The sequence below is a fragment of the Amyelois transitella genome, chromosome 26, assembly GCF_032362555.1.
Source record: "Amyelois transitella isolate CPQ chromosome 26, ilAmyTran1.1, whole genome shotgun sequence".
NCBI classification, from domain to species: Eukaryota; Metazoa; Arthropoda; class Insecta; order Lepidoptera; family Pyralidae; genus Amyelois; species Amyelois transitella.
In genome coordinates, this window is record NC_083529.1 from 4,841,426 (window position 1) to 4,860,904 (window position 19,479).

At 34.0% G+C, this 19,479-nt stretch overlaps 3 protein-coding genes across 4 annotated transcripts; all 3 read right to left on the reverse strand.

Moving 5' to 3' along the window:
* Window positions 1–2,082: 2,082 nt before the first annotated feature.
* On the reverse strand, window positions 2,083–7,646 carry LOC106132014 (UDP-glucosyltransferase 2). Of its 2 annotated transcripts, none has more exons than XM_060951742.1 (4): window positions 6,685–7,646; window positions 3,890–4,112; window positions 3,218–3,437; window positions 2,083–2,414 (listed from the first exon to the last, which is right to left on the reverse strand). In XM_060951742.1, exons 1-4 carry the CDS (start codon window positions 7,519–7,521, stop codon window positions 2,129–2,131), a joined length of 1,566 nt encoding a protein of 521 aa, XP_060807725.1. In that variant the 5' UTR covers window positions 7,522–7,646; the 3' UTR covers window positions 2,083–2,128. The 2 variants fall into 2 exon arrangements, with proteins under 2 accessions (XP_060807725.1, XP_013186765.2); XM_013331311.2 differs by lacking the exon at window positions 6,685–7,646 and adding an exon at window positions 5,267–6,441.
* Window positions 7,647–7,797: 151 nt separating this feature from the next.
* On the reverse strand, window positions 7,798–12,436 carry LOC106132011 (UDP-glycosyltransferase UGT5). Its single transcript, XM_013331309.2, has 4 exons — window positions 11,488–12,436; window positions 10,731–10,953; window positions 10,033–10,252; window positions 7,798–9,573 (listed from the first exon to the last, which is right to left on the reverse strand). The coding sequence occupies exons 1-4, from the start codon at window positions 12,313–12,315 to the stop codon at window positions 9,273–9,275; spliced, it is 1,572 nt and encodes a 523-aa protein (XP_013186763.2). The 5' UTR covers window positions 12,316–12,436; the 3' UTR covers window positions 7,798–9,272.
* A 400-nt stretch (window positions 12,437–12,836) lies between these two features.
* LOC106132013 (vitellin-degrading protease) lies at window positions 12,837–18,024 on the reverse strand. The gene is made up of 5 exons (XM_013331310.2): window positions 17,973–18,024; window positions 16,285–16,456; window positions 15,372–15,624; window positions 14,667–14,816; window positions 12,837–13,078 (listed from the first exon to the last, which is right to left on the reverse strand). Exons 1-5 carry the CDS (start codon window positions 18,010–18,012, stop codon window positions 12,899–12,901), a joined length of 795 nt encoding a protein of 264 aa, XP_013186764.2. The 5' UTR covers window positions 18,013–18,024; the 3' UTR covers window positions 12,837–12,898.
* Between the last annotated feature and the right edge of the window lie 1,455 nt (window positions 18,025–19,479).

Genomic DNA, 19,479 nt, shown 5'->3' on the forward strand with positions numbered 1-19,479 from the left:
TCACGTCTTATCCATTCCCGTTGGCATTTTCAGAAAAAGTTGTCATATTTTCGAGTTACATTCAAATAATTTTTCAAATAAGTTGGTAGGCAGTAATAATATACTTGTAGATAGTATATGTTTGTCTATGTTCTCTCACCGGGCACGATATAACCACACCCGTAGGATTTTACGAGTCTCAATCCAACATTTAACAATTCCACACTACGCTACAAAACTTAATCGGAGATAGGGTTGCCACAGAACAACTTTATTTAAAAACTTGTTTCGAACTTTGGTTTCAAAAGCGACTAAAGAGGTTTTGAGTACGTAAAACAGAAATTATAGTTTGTACCGCGTCCGTTCCGTAATATTATACACTACGCCGCATCTTCATGTACAAAATAAAATATATTTTAATTCTTGTTCCAATGAAAATTTTGGGATATTTGCTCTGATGTGTAGTTTTTTTTTTTCATCTATTCCTACTACTATTATAGTATAGCAATACTTTGCATTTTATGGGTGTCACATGATAAATTCCATTCATCTACGAATAGTGGTTTGGTAACTTTAGTTTTGCTTTAGTTGTGAGAGAAGAATTATTATTCCAATTAAAAATAACGGCACTCCCACAGCACCGGTACCTAACTATATTGAATATTTAATGAAATCGACACAGGATGACAGTCAAGAGTCTTCGATCAGGTCAGGTCAGGTCTTGTTGCCTATCACGGAAAGTGCAAAAATCCGTTGAAGAAGTTTCAACTTAAAAAAATGGTTTTAACGACTAAAGGCGATGGGCTAGCAACCTGTCACTATTTAAATCTCGATTCCAACATTGAGCCATACAGCTGAACGTGGCTTTTCAGACTAGACAAGACTGTTGGTTCTGTCTGGGATAAAGTCGTGATTATATGTATGTATGTTTTATCGAACGACAACCCTATGCTACATTCAATACCGGAAAACAATATACAAGCGATCCCTGGGGCCTCAACATTTTTTATAAGTTCCGGGCGATAAAAAAAAACCGCTCCAATCAAACTGTGTCGGAAATAAGTTCTATAGAATACGCTTGAGACTGAAATCTTTATGAAGTTGTTTTATTGTGGATTTATGCTATACTATTTAGCTTCTCTCCAGGGTTTCTCTCCAATGGGAATAATTTTGAAATTTCGGTTTAAGCGAGCGCATGCTTACCCTGAGCTTTGTCTACTGTGATCATTATGAATGAATGACGATGAAGTCGCAGGCAACAGCTAGTTTGTAAACCGAAAATCCATTTATTGCATACTTACATACATATTGTCACGTCTATATCCCTTGCGTGGTAGTCAGAGCCAATAGTCTTGAAAAGACTGATAGACCACGTTCAGCTTTTTGGCTTGATGATAGAATTGAGATTCAAATAGTGACAGGTTGCTAGCCCATTGCCTAAAAAAGAAACCCAAGTTTATAAGCCTATCCCTAAGTCGCCTTTTACGATATCCATGGGAACGAGATGGAGTGGCCCTATAATTTTTTTATTGGTGCCGGGAACCACACAGCACTACACACTTATAATAAACAAATCGCATATGTACTTACCCAAATAATGTAAGCTAGTTTTTAATTACACAAAGTTCCATCAGCGCAGTTATAGGAGCTCAGATAAAACTTTTGCGGAGCGAGCGTCCAAATGGTACCGTCGAAATTTTGCAGAGCAATTTCGTACTTAGTGAGGGGGATTGCCATTGCCTGCCATTACTTAGCTTTATAGGCACAAACTTCTCAAATTTGTATGTTTATCCAAATTAAGGTTGAAGTTCAAAATATAGGGCTTTTTAAACTTGGGATTTTTCTTTTAAGCGGTGGGCTAGCTACCTGTCACTCTGTTCTGAATTCAAGGCCAAGACTTATATTAAATGAATTGAATTAAATGAAACAAATGACGTGTGCTCATTTTGACATAATTGCTCAAGATTTAACGACAGAAAGAGACGTCTTCCTTACTGTTCAAATCGGCATTTTGCACTTAATCATTTATATCTTTATTTTATTAAAATTATCTCGTAGGGATTTTAAGTTGTATATTTAGTATTAATTTAAAAAAAAAATTAGTTACTTATATTAATTTCATTTAATTTTTACTTACCTACATGCCAAACTAATTAGATTTAATCTTTTGTTTGCTACTAAAACGTAACACATTCTTTACTACGAAATAAATCGCCGTAACACAGACTATTAAACCGAATACTAGAAACGACACGACGTAAGCCAATAATTCTAGTTCATAATACGCGGCCCAAGATAAGTTTGCGCCCGCGGCCCGTAGATGGCGCGCACCGCCGTGTCGAAGGACGTATTCCGCCCACCATATTGCTCGTTCTAAGGATGATTGGGGCTGGTCGTACATTATTGAGCGAAGTTTTTCTATATTTTGTCGGTATCTGAAAAAAGAGATTTAAATGAGTTAATTTATTTATTTCATTATTATTTATTAGATTACTTTAATTGCCTAGTGAACTACCTAATATTATGCAGTCGATAATGTGAAAGACAACTGGAAGATACACTCATTAACATCAGTTTACATAAATGCATATATCACATCTATATCCCTTACGGGATAGACAGAACCAACAATCTTGAAAAGGTCGAAAATCAATGGCACGGTCAGACGTATGGCTTTATAATGGAATTGATATTAAAATAGTGATAGGTTGTAGCTCAGCGCCTACAAGACAAATCCGAAGTTTTTTAGCCTATCTCTTAGTCGGCTTATACGATATCTATGGGAAAGAGATGGAGTGATTTTATTCTTTAGTGCCGGGAACACGACACACTTAGTTTAAAATGGCTAAATCTCTATAGTTCCATACAGTTTTTTTTTCGTTTTTCTTAATTATTATATTAATCGTAGAGCTAAGTAATATCTATCTTCAACCTCCGTTAACTTCAAATCAAATAAAATATATCGACCAGTTTCAGTCTATTTTACATTAGTCTTCACTATCGCAAATATTTCCAAAAAATATCCTGTTTTCTGCCACGGCATAGTTTTGGAAATTCTTACATATTTTAGCAGCAAAATCCATTCAGTAGTCTCGGTTATACGTTGACAAAAACGTTAGCCATATTTTACTGTTACAGGTACACACAAAAGAATAACATAACAATAACAATACTACTATAAAAGACATAACAATAACAATGATCAATGTTTTATAAACGAACATTGATTTACACGCACCTTTTATCATTAATCACGGTATCAATAGCTTTCCTAAATACATTGGCATCCATCGTCATGATATCGATTCGAACTCCGATACCAAGGTCAACATATCGGTCCACGTTGTACCATTGGTCACCGATCATTGGTATACCAACAGCTGGAACTCCTGCTAGTATTGTTTCATCAGTGGATTGGAGACCACCCTGGGTAATGAATAGTTTGATGTTTGGGTGCACTGAAAATATAAATTATTCAAGTATACGAGTACCTACCATTGCAATGGTTTTTCATATAAGTATCATAGAGGCTCTTAAGGATGAATAATTTTCCCCGTTTTTTTTTTCATTTTCCATTATTACTTCGCTCCGTACTTAGCTTACTTACTTCGCTTAGTACTCAGTCCATTTTTTCCGATTTCTATGGAACAGGTACCACATTACATTAAATAATATCCGTTTGTTAGAAGCTAACGAATTTCTTCAACTGAGTTGCACTCGCGTAGGACTTAATATAAGTCTCTTTACAAAAATATGAAAGCAAAACTACTGAAATATATTAATCATATTCGCATTTTTTGGTTGTACCCGCAATTTTCAGGGCTCGTGATCTGCCAAAGTTTGTATAGTTTATTTTTAACACAAAATATACTAAAGATAGATTTATATAAGATAGAAATGAATAACTTACTGAGTAGGTCTCTCTGAGGCAACCATTTAGCTATCATCACATTTTTAGGTAAATCTGGAATGTCTTCCGTGTGCCATTTCCATATTACATTGTATGGCAGCTCAGCAAATACTTTGACGAATGTTCTTATTGAATTTTCTGGAAACATTGAAGGGTCTACGTTTGTGCCAAAACTCATGTATATGACGCCTTTTGTGGACGTATCCAAGTATGATTTCAGTTCCTAAAAGGAAAATAAAAGTTGAGAAATTATGTGTTTAGGTCTATTACGTTCTAAGACACAAAGTAATTGTATCTATTCATATTTTATAGAACCGGTAAAAGTTCCCGGCACTCCACTCCATCACTTTCCTATGGATGTTGTAAAAGTGGATTGGGATTCTTTTTTAGGCGATGGGCTAGCAACCTGTCACTATTTGAATCTCAGTTTTATCATTAAGCCAAATAGCTGAGCGTGGCCCTGAATGGCCACGCTCAGCTATTTGGCTTTTCTTATACTTTTTTTTTAATTCTTTTCAGGACTGTTGGCTCTGTCCACCCCGCAAGGAATCTATATTCCTTGCGGGGTGGACACAACTACGTCTATACGTAACCATATGTATGTATGTATGTATTCATATTTTAACTTATTAAAATTTTAATATTCATCTTTAATAAGTTAATCATAAAAATGTGTAGCTTATATTCTTATTTTAAACCACTGTAAACTGTCTTTGGAGGTCACTTTTCACTGCTTTACTTATGGTTAACTGTTAAAAATATAAGAGGAAATAAAATCAGACACCCACATCCACATCACAATTATGATCCATTTCAGATGCGTTATTATTTTCATAAAAAAATAATTTGAAAAAAACAATAAATAGTATATGGACGTTATAGTATATTATATGAACTCTATGCATACAAACACAAAGCATAATATTCACTAATGCTTAAATTGATTTATCATTTTGAAGTTTGTGTTGCTGTGCGAAATTATTACGCAATATTAAATATAAGACTGTTATTTATTTTCAGTCGCTTTATTGCACAACTTGCTAAATAAAGTTACGAAATAAAAACATTTTCTTGAATTTAGAAATAATTATTTTTATACATACATACAAACAAACATTATATATAATCATGTCAATATCCCTTGCGGGATAGACAGAGCCAACAGTCTTGAAAAGACTGATAGACTACGTTCAGCTGTTATGTTTCAGTTTATTATATATGTATATACATTTTTTTTTTTATTTAATAAAACATTACAACAACAAGAGTATGTTCATGGTAACAGTTTTTAGTAACTGCATAATATTATATCTGTGATTCTGTATGGCCAAGACAAAGCAAATAGTTTTGAAAATATTTTGCATACCAACAACGTACCTTAGACAAACTTTGGACCGGTTTTATATGCATAGCTCCAAGATATACAACATTAGGCGGCACCGGTCTATTGAACTCCCACACTGGATGAACATTTAAAAATAACATATCCACATTATCACATAACTCACTCACTGCTGGTACATCATCTCCTACAATTCGTCTCAACATTTCATTCTCCTCTTTCTCATAGCTATAAGTAACATATTGTCTCACAGCAAAATTGTACAGTTCCATGAATCTGTCATAAATTGTCATGTTAACAATTTTTCGACTGTAAAGATTCGGATGCAGAATTGGATGCATCACCGCTCCAACTGATTCCAGATTATACGGTGATGACCCAAAAGAGCTCACTTGTATCACTGGTGCTTTAAAAACATGAGAATATACTAATGCTGTTCTCTGATACGCTTCGATAAGCAGAAGATCAAAATGTTGCGTTTTATCATTCATCAACTTTTTGATAGGCTCCGAAGCAAGATGTTCCTTCATAATATTTGTAAAAAGAATTGTCAACATTTTTGCCATTGATTTTGTATCATAATCAACCGATGGTTCCATATTTACTTGATATTCTTCTGGAATGTATTCCACCCAAGGCCTGTATGAGATATCATGCATGTCAATTTCAGTTAAATTAGTTGGCCCTCCTCCTTTGGGAAACATTGGATCTGTTGTTATTAAAATAACTTCATGACCGCGATTCACTAATTCAAGAATCAAAGGTCTAAATACCACTTGATGACTGATCGATGGTGTTGGAAACACCGCCAGAATTTTTGCACTATCCACATAAACTATAACAACACTAATCACTAATAGATTAACCTTCATTTTTTGTTGTTTTTTGTATCTTTACTAAAATAAGTAATATTAAATGTAGTGTTTTATACAGGTTATAAAAGATAACATCACTATCACTTACGATTAGATTATTCACATATTGAAATAACTTTTCTACCACAGTAATAATAATATATTGAGAAAAATAAATTGAGATCAAAAGTCTTAAATAAAAACTATAACTACACTAACATTTTTGGTAAATTCTAACTCATTATTGCGTAAAGAAATATATATATATATCGTTAACATTATCACATTATCGCTAAAACACGTGCTGTACAATTGTGGCAAATGACATCACTGACCGTATACTATACACTGAATGAATCGTTAAGCCCGCTCCACACTCACTCGAGAACCACGCGAGAAAGCGAAAAAACCACGAGAGGCATGATTGTGGAACGCGCATAATAAATAACAGTCAATACAATATTTTCATCGTTGTCATTCTCTGTTAGGTAGTAGTTTATGTAGGTTAGTAGGTTTTATCGAAGGCATCTCGAATATTTTGCAGTAGTATATGATCAAAAGTGTACACATTTAATATACTTGCTTTCTAAGTAACGTACCTGTACTAATTCCTTCTGTGGTTGAATATGCATTCCTCCTAAATATAAAACATTGGGTGGTACAGGTCGATTTAAATCCCAAAGTGAATGGATGTTAAGAAATAGCATACCTACATTATCGGCTAAATTACTCAATGGTGGCATATCAGATCCTACAATTTTTCTCAGCATTTCATTTTCTTCCTTTTCAAAATTATGTGTGATGTACTGTCTAATTAAAAAATTATAATATTCCTTAAACTTTTCGTAAAGTGTGATATTAAGAGATTTTCTACAAAAAATGTCAGGATGAAGAACCGGGTGCATCACCGTTCCAACTGTCTCCAAATTGTATAGAGATGGTCCGAAGGAACTAATTTGTATAACTGGTGCTTTAAAAATGTAAGAATAAACTAATGCAGTTCTCAGATATGCTTCAAGAATAATGAGATCAAAATGTTGTGATTTGTCATTAATCAATTTTTGAACTTGCTCGGAAATAAGTTGTACTCTAACCATTTTCGCAAAAAGGTTTACGTACAATTTTGTCATTGTTATTACATCGTGTTCTATGTTTGGTACCATATCACTTTTGTATTCTTCTCTGACGAAGGTCAGAATAGATTGGTAGGATAGGTCATGTGTATTTATTTCTGTTAAATTAACTGGACCTTCTCCATTGTGGAAGAGTGAATCTGTTGTGATTAAAACAACCTGATGACCACGATTAACCAACTCAAGAATTAAAGGTCTAATTGCCACTTGATGACTTATCGATGGAGTTGGAATCACGGCTAAAACTCTCGCACTATTCACATTTATTATAACAGCACTTATAACGATTAGAAAAGTTATCATGTTTGGGAAGAGAGAAAATTTGTTTATTACTCGTTGCTTTAGGAAATTTAAAAATACAGCCTTTCTGATCAAAGAGTAAGCAAGAAATGCATTAAATCGTTGTTATTGGAGAAGTTTACAATATCATTATTATTATCTTGATAACATTTGTATTAATATCACATAGTATTTCAATGTAAACAATATAATAGACTTGATAAGCTGCAAGTCTTGTAACATTCAATTGGCAAATTTATGTATATTATTACACAGGACATCTTCGAAAAAGTACATAAGTCTTAGTAATAAAATTTATTCAATAATTTCAAAGGAAAAGGTGGAATTTATTATACATACAGACATAAACTTGAAACTTCATTATTTTCTATTGGTGATAAGAATCGCCCCAATAATTTTATCAATATTTTTTGTGACTCACTCTTTTTCGATCGAAAATATAAATACAAAAAACAATGTTCCTTTCCCGAAGGGGCAGGCAGAGGCTACATTCTTCTACTGGCCACGATCTTCATGAAATTCATCTATATCATTCATGAAAGATAGCAGTCTCATTGCTTTTTCGCAACATTTCCTTTTTTAATTTGCAATAAAACCGTCATAATTATCTTAGTTTAAGTTTTATACTAGAAATAATTTTACTAAGACTAAATTTTCTTAATGCATAAATAAGAAGTGTTAACAAAGTTATAGCAGATATAGAAACTGAAAGTGCACAAGCTACCAGTTCTACTTTTTAATGTACAGTGGTAACTATTGCTGTTTCGCTTCTTATTATAACGTGAAACGAAACAGCGACAGTATTTCAAACGATAAACGATGTGGCGCGTGCCGTGGTACGGGGTCGTTCTGCGGTAGACCGTACTTACATTTTTAAATTTCAAAGCTCTTATGATGGGAAAAATGTTTTATCCCAACTACTTATAATATTGTATTTATGTATTCTATTTGTAATGTATGTACATATTTTGCAGTAAACATAGGTATGAATTTATCGCACCACCAACTTAAAGTATTTCTGTTTGGTCAGCTGGTAGACTGGTAGGGAATGCCAAACGGCATTAAGTCCGCCTTTCATTTATCTTTTATTTATTTACGAATTTATGTACATAGAAAACATCGAGAATGATAAACACAAGAAACAAAATTATACATATATGTAAATTCTTCTTATTTCAAAAGAAATCTCTTCCAGCAGGTCCGAGATAGGAAACATGATGGAAAGGGTGACAGGCGTGTACTCCACTCACACAACTATTTATAGACATACATAAACAAATATATAAATAAAGTATAATAATACTAATACCTACTTGTGGATGAAGCGCAGGAAGTATGCAGAGATCGTGGCAAGTGGAAAGAGGTAGTCTCTGCCTACCCCTCCGGGAAAGAGGCGTGATTTTATGTATGTATACTAATATATATACAATAGATACCAAATAAGAAAGGTTTGGAGAGGTAATAATTTTTTATAATTTTGTAAATTTTTTGTGCAATAAAGTTTAAAATTAATAAATAAATATTGTAAATGCAAAAATAAGTTGATTTCAATGTTTGTTGTCTCTTCACGCATTATCTATCAAACAAATCTTCTTGAAATTTTTCGTATATATGTATAATTAAGAGTATGGAGAAGAACATGGGGTACTTTTAATATCGGTTTAAAATTGCTGTGGCATTTACGAAAACGCTGTATTATTTTCTAGGTGGCGCTTAATTCGCGCGAGCGAAGCTTACAATATCAGAAATTGTGATTATTCATCAAATTTCACATTACGTGACTTTAGGTTTGACATCAGCAATAAATGTACTACTCTCCTTACTTTCCAAGCTAGGAATACGAACACAGATATAGCACTTGTAACTACTAGAAGTGCATAAGCCACTAGTTCTACTTCATAGTACACAGTCCACGGTAAGTTTGCGGCTGGCGATCGTAGATGGCGCGCGCCGCCGTGGCGCAGAACGTGCTCCGTCCACCACACTGCCCGTTCTAAAGGAGTTTGTGGTTGGTCGTAGACGATAGATCGCAATCTTATTATGTTTTGGCGATAACTGAAAATGAGAAGCATGGTTGCTTGAATTAACAATAGGAAATTTCAGAACTGAAAAATGTAGTTACCAATATCAATTATTTTGGGCAGTAAAATAGTGCAAGATTAGCTAATTAATAAGAAAAATGGTGTAAAATAATTCTATAGACTTGATAATAAAACGACATGGCACGAAACGAAGTTGTCAAAGTAGGAAAAATAGATTGATCTTATACCAAACAAAAAAAAAATACAGTTATAGGTGGGTGCAAAAGTAAAAATTCTAAATAGGTATATTTTATTATTACGAGTAATATAAGTAGGTATATAAATATACGTGTCATCTCCGAACCATACTAGCCTTAAAAAACTAACAATTTGTAGTCGAATAGTCGTTCAAAGATAAAATTCCCTGTCGACCAATCTCCCAATGCCAAACTATGACGTCGAACGATACAAATTTTGATTTCTATCAACTTACCTTTCGTCTTTTGTAAGAGCATGAATAGCTTCCTTGAAATTCGATTCCTCAAGGTCTTCCAATTCCATTTTCACTCCAATCTTGTGTCTTTCATACATAGCTACATTATACCATTGGTCACCCAACATGGGTATACCAAGAAGAGGTACACCTGCTACTATAGCCTCATCAGTTGACTGCAACCCTCCTTGGGTGATGAAGAATTTGATTTTTGGATGTCCTGTAAGTAAAAATAAATATATAGGGTCAAATTACATAGATTGAGTTAGTCTCGAAGTGAGTTGGAGACTTTTGAAACGAGATACTTAATAGACGATACTATAATTAATAATACATAGGTACATAGACATCCATCATATAATCAATACATACATACATACATATGGTATGTGTGTGTGTGCCGTGTGGTTCCCCGCACCAATATAAAAAAAGAATTGGACTACTCCATCTCCTTCCCAAGGATGTCGTAAAAAGCGACTAAGGGATTAGCTTATAAACTTGGGATTCTTCCTTTAGGTGATGGGCTAACCTGTCACATTTTTGAATCTCTATTCTATCATGAAGCCGAACAGCTGAATGTGGCCGGTCAGTCTTTCAAGACTTCTGGCTCTGCCTACCCCGCAAGGGATATAGACGTGATTAAATAAATGAATGAAGTAAAAGTAAAAAAAAACCTCTTTAAAAATATTAATACTTACTAAGCAGGTCTGATTGCGGTAACCATTTGGATATTCTGATATTTTTTGTCTGTCCTGGTAGTTCGTCCTTGTCCCACTTCCATAAAACGTCGTAAGGTGAACGAGACAAAACATTTATCATCATTTGTATTTTTTCAGGTGGCAGCGCCGAAGCATTTACGTTTGTACCAAAACTAACGTATACCACTCCGTGTTTTGAGGAATCCAAATATGATTTCAAATCCTATAATAATGAGAAAAAGTTATTTTCGATTTTTTAATATCCGGCCTTACGGAGAAGACAGAGCCAATAGTCTCATTAAAAAAGGAAAACACCGTTCTGATGATAGATAGGTGCCGTGAGGTTCCCGGCACCAATACAAAAAGAATAGGACCACTCCATCTCTTTCCCATGGATGTCGTAAAAGGCTACTAAGGGATAGGCTTACAAACTTGGGATTCTTTTTTAGGCGATGGGCTAGCAACCTGTCACTATCTGAATCTCAATTCTATCATTAAGCAAAATAGTGGAACGTGGCCATTTAGTCTTTTCAAGACCGTTGGCTCTGTCTGCCCCGCAAGGGATATAGACGTGACCTTTTGTATGTATGTATGTAATGATAGAATTAATATATTATCATTATTTGAGATATCTTAAATCTTGCAAAAGTCGCATTTACTTAAAATATTAATAAAATTTGCCATTTGACTGCAGACTGTCGATTGTAGAACTAGCCACATACATAAAAATTTTATTATAAAACAATTCGAAACATACCTCTGGTAATTCTTTAACTGGTTTCATGTGTATGCCTCCTAAATATTGGACACTTGGAGGCACAGGACGATTGGAGTCCCAGATTGGAAATGTGTTCAAAAATAACATATCAATATTATTGTATAATTCACTGAGATCAGGTACATCAGGACCAAATATTCTTTTAACTGATTCATCAAAAAATGTTTCAGCTTTTCTTGTATCACTATCCATACTATAATGATTGTATAATTCTTTTACTTTATCTAATAAACTTAAATTATCTAGTTTCTGTCGACCAAGCGCTGGATACAACAATGGATGATCATGTGCTCCAATATTTCGTATATCCGAATAAACGGGTAGGAATGAACTCATTTGAATAACAGGCACTTTAAATACATGAGAAAAGCCTAAAGCTGGTAACATATATGCTTCGACCAATATCAGATCAAATGGTTTTATCTTCTTCTTTATAATTTCTTGCATTACATCTAAATTCATTTGCATTTCAAACACTTGTGTCATCATTTCATAAATAAGCCTTATTTGATTCTTCAGACTACTCTTCTTGCTGGTATCCATATTAGACTTGAAATTTTCTACCCAGACGTGGTAAGACACATCATGAACATCAATTTCAGTTAAATTTTTGGGTCTTTCTTCTTCCGTGAAGGCTGGATCTGTTGTAAGTACGACAACTTCATGCCCTTTTTTCACCAATTCTTGAATTAATGGTCTAAATGTCACTTGATGACTTATAGATGGTGTTGGGAAAACGCCGAAAATCCTCGCTGCTTCATATTGAGTCACACAAATAATAAATACGAGCAGAACTAAATTGTACATCTCAAACGTCTACTCGTAAAGTCTTTTAAATAATAACTAATTGTCAAGGTCATGTTAATTTTCGTACGTACGTATAATGCTCGTAATGTGCTGTAGTAGGGCGAGTAGCAATACAATTAATGAGTTATTATTAATACTATCTGTGGACTTATCACAGTGATATCAGTAATAAAATTTAAGATTTCTGGCACAATAATTGCATGTTAATGCTTTGTCATCGCGATAAATACTTAACCAATTATTTAGATTTCAGTTTATATGGATAAAAATACCACGATATTGGATGAAGTCATCGCTGAACGTGTTTTTAAATTCTTTGGCCTAGTTAAATATATTTTTCTGTAACCACTTTGTATGTTATAAGTGGTATAAATATGGATTAAATAACTTTAATATTTATAATTGACTCTGATATACTTTTTGCGTTGCGGGGATCAGATGGTGCGTTTGCTTAAAGAACTAATTTCCTTTCTCTTAAGTAATCGACTGCAAATTTCCGGGATCAAATGAAAGCCATAATGAAAAATAAATCACAATTTTCTTTATTGAAATGTATAAAAGTACAAAATATTCTTTTCTAATCCTAAGGGAAGGCTCTTAGCACGTATTTGAGCCTCAGATATGCTATGTGCTCATCGAGCCACCTTCTTAATGCTGATACCCTGGCGTAAACTCCTGGGTAGTCAGGTCTCGCACACCCAAGACCCCAAGAGACGACGCCGGCCAGCTTGCCATCATATACCATGGGGCCGCCGCTGTCACCCTGAAATGAAAACAATAAAATATATAATTTTAGGTGATGAACAAATTTAAAAGAGACAAGATCAGGGTAATTGACACCATTAGAAGGATCGCGTAAAATAATAGTGTTTGATGAAATGGGGAAGGTTCTGGTAAAAAGTTCGGAGTACATACATACATACATACATAAAATCACGCCTCTTTCCCGGAGGGGTAGGCAGAGACTACCTCTTTCCACTTGCCACGATCTCTGCATACTTCTTTCGCTTCGTCCACATTCATAACTCTCTTCATACAAGCTCGGCGGTTTCGGGTACTTTTGACCTGACCCTTTACCAGGACGTCCTTAATTTGATCAAGATACGTTCGTCTAGGTCTTCCCACTCCGACCTTTCCCTCCACACTCTCCTTGTATATCTGCTTAGTCAACCTGCTTTCATTCATCCTCTCCACATGACCGAACCATCTTAACATACCCTTTTCTATTCCTGTAACTACATCTTCTTTCACATCACAACATTCCCTTATCACGCTGTTCCTTATCCTGTCACTCAATTTCACACCCATCATACTCCTTAACGCTCTCATTTCCACTGCATTTATTCTGCTTTCATGCTTCTTTTGCCATACCCAACTTTCACTCCCATACATTAATGTCGGGACCAACACGCCCCTGTGCACAGCCAGTCGAGCCTTTTTGGATAGTTTCTGACTGCTCATAAAGGCATGCAAAGCTCCATTCACCATGTTCCCCGCGTTCACTCTCCTTTCAATATCACTATCATACTTGCCATCTGATGTAAACTTTGATCCTAGATATACAAACTCTTTCACTTGCTCCACTTTTTCTCCTCCAATCAAAATATTACATGCTGTCATTTCTTTCTCCATTTCAAAAACCAGTGTTTTAGTTTTACTTACGTTCACTTTCATTCCTTTCTCTTTTAAAGCTTCATGCATACAGTTTACCATCTCCTGTAACTCCTCCGCTGATGACGCCAGTATAACCTGATCGTCGGCATAGAGCAGACATTTGACGAGTAACTCATTCATCCTTAATCCACTTTTAGACTCTTTCAAATCTGTCAAACAGCTATCCATAAATAGGTTGAACAGCCACGGTGACGCAACACATCCTTGCCTAACGCCTTTCTCAATCTTAAACCACTCAGTGTGCGCTCCGTTTATCCTGACACAAGCACTCGAATCCTCATATAAGGATTTCAGTGCTCGTATTAAGAGACTGCTCACCCCATGCATAGAAAGTGCTGACCACAATTCATTCCTCTCAACTCTGTCAGTTCGGAGTACACCAATTCAAATAAAATTTATGAATTTGGATGAATGAACAAAGTATGTAGGGATCGTGGCTTATGTAAATATATTACCTACCCCTACCTTTCCGAGAGAAGGCATTGTTATATATCACATCGTTTTAAAGACAAAGTCAGGTAATAAAAATTCTCTTAACTATAACAAAATATTTGGTATGTAAAAAATGAAGTAAATTTATCGAAAAAAGCTAATGGAATATGTAGTCTTTGCCTGCCCTTCACGAAAGAGAATAGTATTGATGTATAAATAGGTAAATGTAAAATTTAAATTATTACCTGACAAGCATCTTTTCCACCATCAGGTGTACCAGCACACACCATATTAGGTGTGATGCTGTAGCTGGGAGCGTATGCGTTGAAGCACTGCCGGTCATTCACCTTTGGGACTAGAACTTTTTGCAAGGTCTTCGGGAAACCGCCGCCCTCCTGTAAAATATGAAGAAGTTTGTGAAAAAATAAATAGAAGTGAAGTTACGAAGTGAATGATAGCACTCACTAATATAGAAGAACATAATGATGGTCCAGGCAAGTTGAAGTTTATTGTGAGAATTTCCAATAAACCCTTGACATCAAGAGTAAGTATATATAATTTGATAATTGAAGACAACAAGAAACATTATCTATTATGAGTGGCCAAGTTCATATTCAGAGTTTGGGTCATACTGTTGATTCTCCAATAGTCAGCTCAAAAATATAATCAACAATCCATCAGCTCTCACAAATTTTCACATCAAATATTTTTAAGAGTCATAATGCTAATCTACAGAGACCAAGTAAAGATATAGGAATAAAAGCATTATTTTAATATAGTTTATTTTATTTTATTTTATTTATTATACACATAACAGAATACAACTAATCTACTATTTCTTTTTTATCTTATTATATGTACTTTATAATAAGATAAAAAAGAAATAGTAGAAACAGATCTCATATCAGTTTAAACAATAGATAACATATTAATCACACAAAGAAACTTACCATTAGATTACCCCATCCAGTGACTTCAGTGTCCGCTCCATCAGGAATTTCATCGTCTTCATCTACCATATCTATGGCTGCTACATTTTCATTAAACTCCAAAGGCTTGGCAAGCCAAATAAGGGCTATATCGCTATCCATCTTCATATAACTGAAGTCTGGGTTTACAACGAAACTCCCAACAGGGTAAATGTCACCACCTTCGATGCTTGATGAGGAGCCAGCCCGGATGGTGTAGTCTGAGGGGTTGGCTCTGAAGAGTTGAAGGATATAGGTTTATATATTTCATGAAATGTATTTGGTGCCTACAAGCCTACATTTGCATGCTTTTGCATATGAAAGCTGAATAAAGTTATTGATCTAAAGAGATATCAATGATGACAATATCTTATAGTTCCTTCATTTAGAAAAAGGGTTGAGTATAATCAAACTAGGAGGGCAATAATTTTGCTTGCTATTAAAGTCAAGAATTGCCCATGTTACGTTTCAAGCGACTTTAGTTCAATATTGCTTGTAACGTTTTGTTTCTTGACAAATTAAATGATTTTAATTGTGATATTTTCAAGATGTTATGAATGAAAATTACAAAACCTATTAAAAACTTCTCCTTTTATGTAAAAGTTGACTTTTACCTGTTTAAGAGAAGATTATTGTAATCTTCTTTCAAAAAAGTTAAGCAATAACTAACTCCCTAAGTCAGTAAGCATCTACAAACATTTACAAACTATGTCAATGGCCACTATAGTGGGGAACTATGTGATGGCCAAGTTTTTCTTCTTTTTCTATATAATTTTGTTGACCCGAAACGACAAAAAGAGAGATACAAGATAAAACATTGCTTTCTCAATATTTTATGAATGAGCAATATCCAAAAACTGATCCTTTCTATGAAGTTAAGCAATAACCAACTCACCCCATAAGACAATGGGCGGCAGTCACAACAATGTCATTGGCTACTATAGTTCCTCCGCAGGAGTGGCGCCCTCTGAACGCGATTGATACCTGGTACGGCGCAGACGAGATGTCGATGTCTTCACCACCCACTATTCTTACATTATCTAAGCTTTTTAGCGTTGGTGATGAAACTGAAACAAGAAAATTAATTTAACATACAACAAAAAACACTTTTTGATTGGGTAAGGACTTTAATAAGTATATGGAATAAATGAATTGGAATTGAAGAAAAAAAAAATATATGTTAAGTATACCTATGCACCTGACACGTGCGAGAAATGAAAAATCCTTACTAATAACATGAACGCGAATGTCGGTATGTCTTTCTGGTATTTTTCGAAGGTTAAAATAATTAACAAATTTTATAATTGTCAAATTTTATTACAATCGACGAAAAGTTCTATTAATATACTATCTATTAATAAAATGGGTCAAACACAAGCTAATTTCTCCCGGAAACACCCACGAGGGCGTAGGTACGAGAATAGAAAGCCTCTTTTAGAACCATAAAAACATGAACATCAGTCACAGATAAAACAATCTGAGGAAGTATTCCTACAAATCAAATGTTAATCCAAGCCAAGAGTTTTTCCTAAAATTTTGCTCGTCAAAATAACTCTTTCCTAAGTTTTAGGTTAAAAATTTCAAAGTTTTTTATAAAAAGACCCATTCAGTGGTAACTTCGGTTTGTTTTCAAATGCAAATGAATTCTATTGTTGGATTGCCTTTGACTGTTTCTAAAAAGGAAACAAAAGATCATTCGGTCGTTTATCTTTTGTTAAGCTTTCGGTCAGTGCAAAATTTTATAGTGTTATTTTATTGTGAACAGGAAACAGGAAAGTTATGTCCGTCGTCTGTTAGGAAAATAGTATATATATAGATTTTCACTATTTATACACTAAAAGTGTGTTTATTTGCCTCCTCTTCATACTGTATCTTCTTTTTATATTTAAGAGCTAACTCTTGTCGTTAGAGTTAAGTGGATCATTTTCCATTCATCTCTATATCTCATACTTTTCTAATGTTTTTTTTTGTTACTTTGATCAATATATTTATTAATATATTCTTGGTCTTCTTCTACCTCTCTTTTTCTATTAATATTTCCTTGTCATTTATGACGATTTTTTCAAAACACTTATAAATTAAATACCTAGTTAAGAGTACTAAAATCCTATTTATCTTAATGAGTTTTATCTCAGAAAAGATAAAAAGTTTTATTATACTTCTTGCAAGAAAAATGTTGTACAAATCAAACAATTACAAACTACTATCAGTATGAAAAAAATCTCTCTAAAATTAATAAAAAACAAATTACACACTCTTATAAAAACAATAATATTACCCCAATTTTTTTGTGGACCGTATACGAGTATATCGTATAAATATAAAACGTGCTATGTATATAATACCACCACTCATCACTTGCTATGACACATTCGCCAGTACTTACCACTTGTAAAGTTTTAAATTAATATCAAGTATATTAAAATTGTTTTCAAAATACAAAATGACGTCAACACGCCTTGTAATTAAATCTAAGTTTACTTCCAAGTATAATGGCGGAGCAAAATATTTTAAATTAACTCTGTAGTCAACTTTATGATGCACAAAATTTAGAACAAAACACTTAAGAAATAAAATACTTACCTACACATCCTACCAGTAACAGTACTGCAAACGTATACATTTTAACCTGACAGGTGACAACTGGCCATCATTAATTGCTACTGTACCGCATTTATACCTGACTATTACAAAAGATTAATAGGTCAATATAGTTAACTGATAAACTAGGCCTTCACACCAATTCTTAGATTATTAAGATAGCTGTATTTATTAAGATATGTTTATTTATTTTAAGTGGCAGATAATGATGCACGTGAGATAGTTATGTTTTGGTCAAACATATTATATGATCACTCTATCTAATTAAATATATGTAATAAAATTATATGCAAGATTTGCTTCAATCATAAAGTTTTCATGCAAGCCTTGTAGTAATAGTATTTGTCAGCTGCGTTCTTTCCCTGTAAATTGTAAAAGTCAATCATAGTAAAGACTTATAAATTTGGGCTTCTCCTTTTACGCGATGGGATTTACTTATTCTATGGTGATTGGCTGCCAACCTGTCACTTTTTGAATCTCAATTCTATAATTGAGCTATACGGCTGAAGGTTACCTTTCAGTCTTTTCGAGAGTGTTGGTTCTGGCTACCCCGTCAGGGATAAAGTCGTGATTACAATATGTGTGTTCTGGTTTTGCTATACAAAATTGAACCCATAATTGGATAAATCAAGTTTTAAACGAAGCCATTTCTATGATTTGATTTTAAGCGATTCAGAACTTTTCCTTCTGATATATTCGTTGGATAATAATCGCAAAAATTGTAGCCGTAATTCATAAATACCTCAATATTTATAATTTCTTTATATATTAAATTTAATTGAATATACATATATTTACGCAAGGTTTAAAGTGATTTTGTCTCTGTCTAACCGGTAATTGATATGCCATATAATAATATAAATCACGAACAGTTTGGATCCTAAATAATTCTTCAAATTCACCAAATTTGTTAAAATTAATTAACTAAGCGTATCTATATCTTGGAAATCTGATAAGCATTCATGCCAAGGTAGCCAATGTTACTAGATGTTACTCAATAAGCAGATAGTCATAATCATATAAACATACATACATACATAAAATCACGCCTTTTTCCCGGAGGGGTAGGCAGAGACTCCATCCTTCTACTTGCCACGATCTCTGCATACTTCTTTCGCTTCATCCACATTCATAAATCTCTTCATGCAAATTCGGCGGTTGCGGTCCATAAATTGATCAAAGTACCTACTTGTAATCATAAATGTCAATTTAGATTTTTAGTAATGACTGTACTTAGATATACTGAATTTTTATTGTTTGTAAAATTTTCACAGCATATTTTGATCAAATCGGGAATAGTTTGGTGAATGGTCAGATCAAGAGTACCCTAAACCAACGAGCTTGCATGAATCTGGATAAAACGAAAGAAGTATGCAAAGACCGTAGCAAGTGGAAAAATCTAGATATCTGCCTACCCTCCGGGACTAAGTCGTAATTATATGTATATAATACGAAGTCGTGTGGTTGCTGGAACTATAGAAAAAAGGCG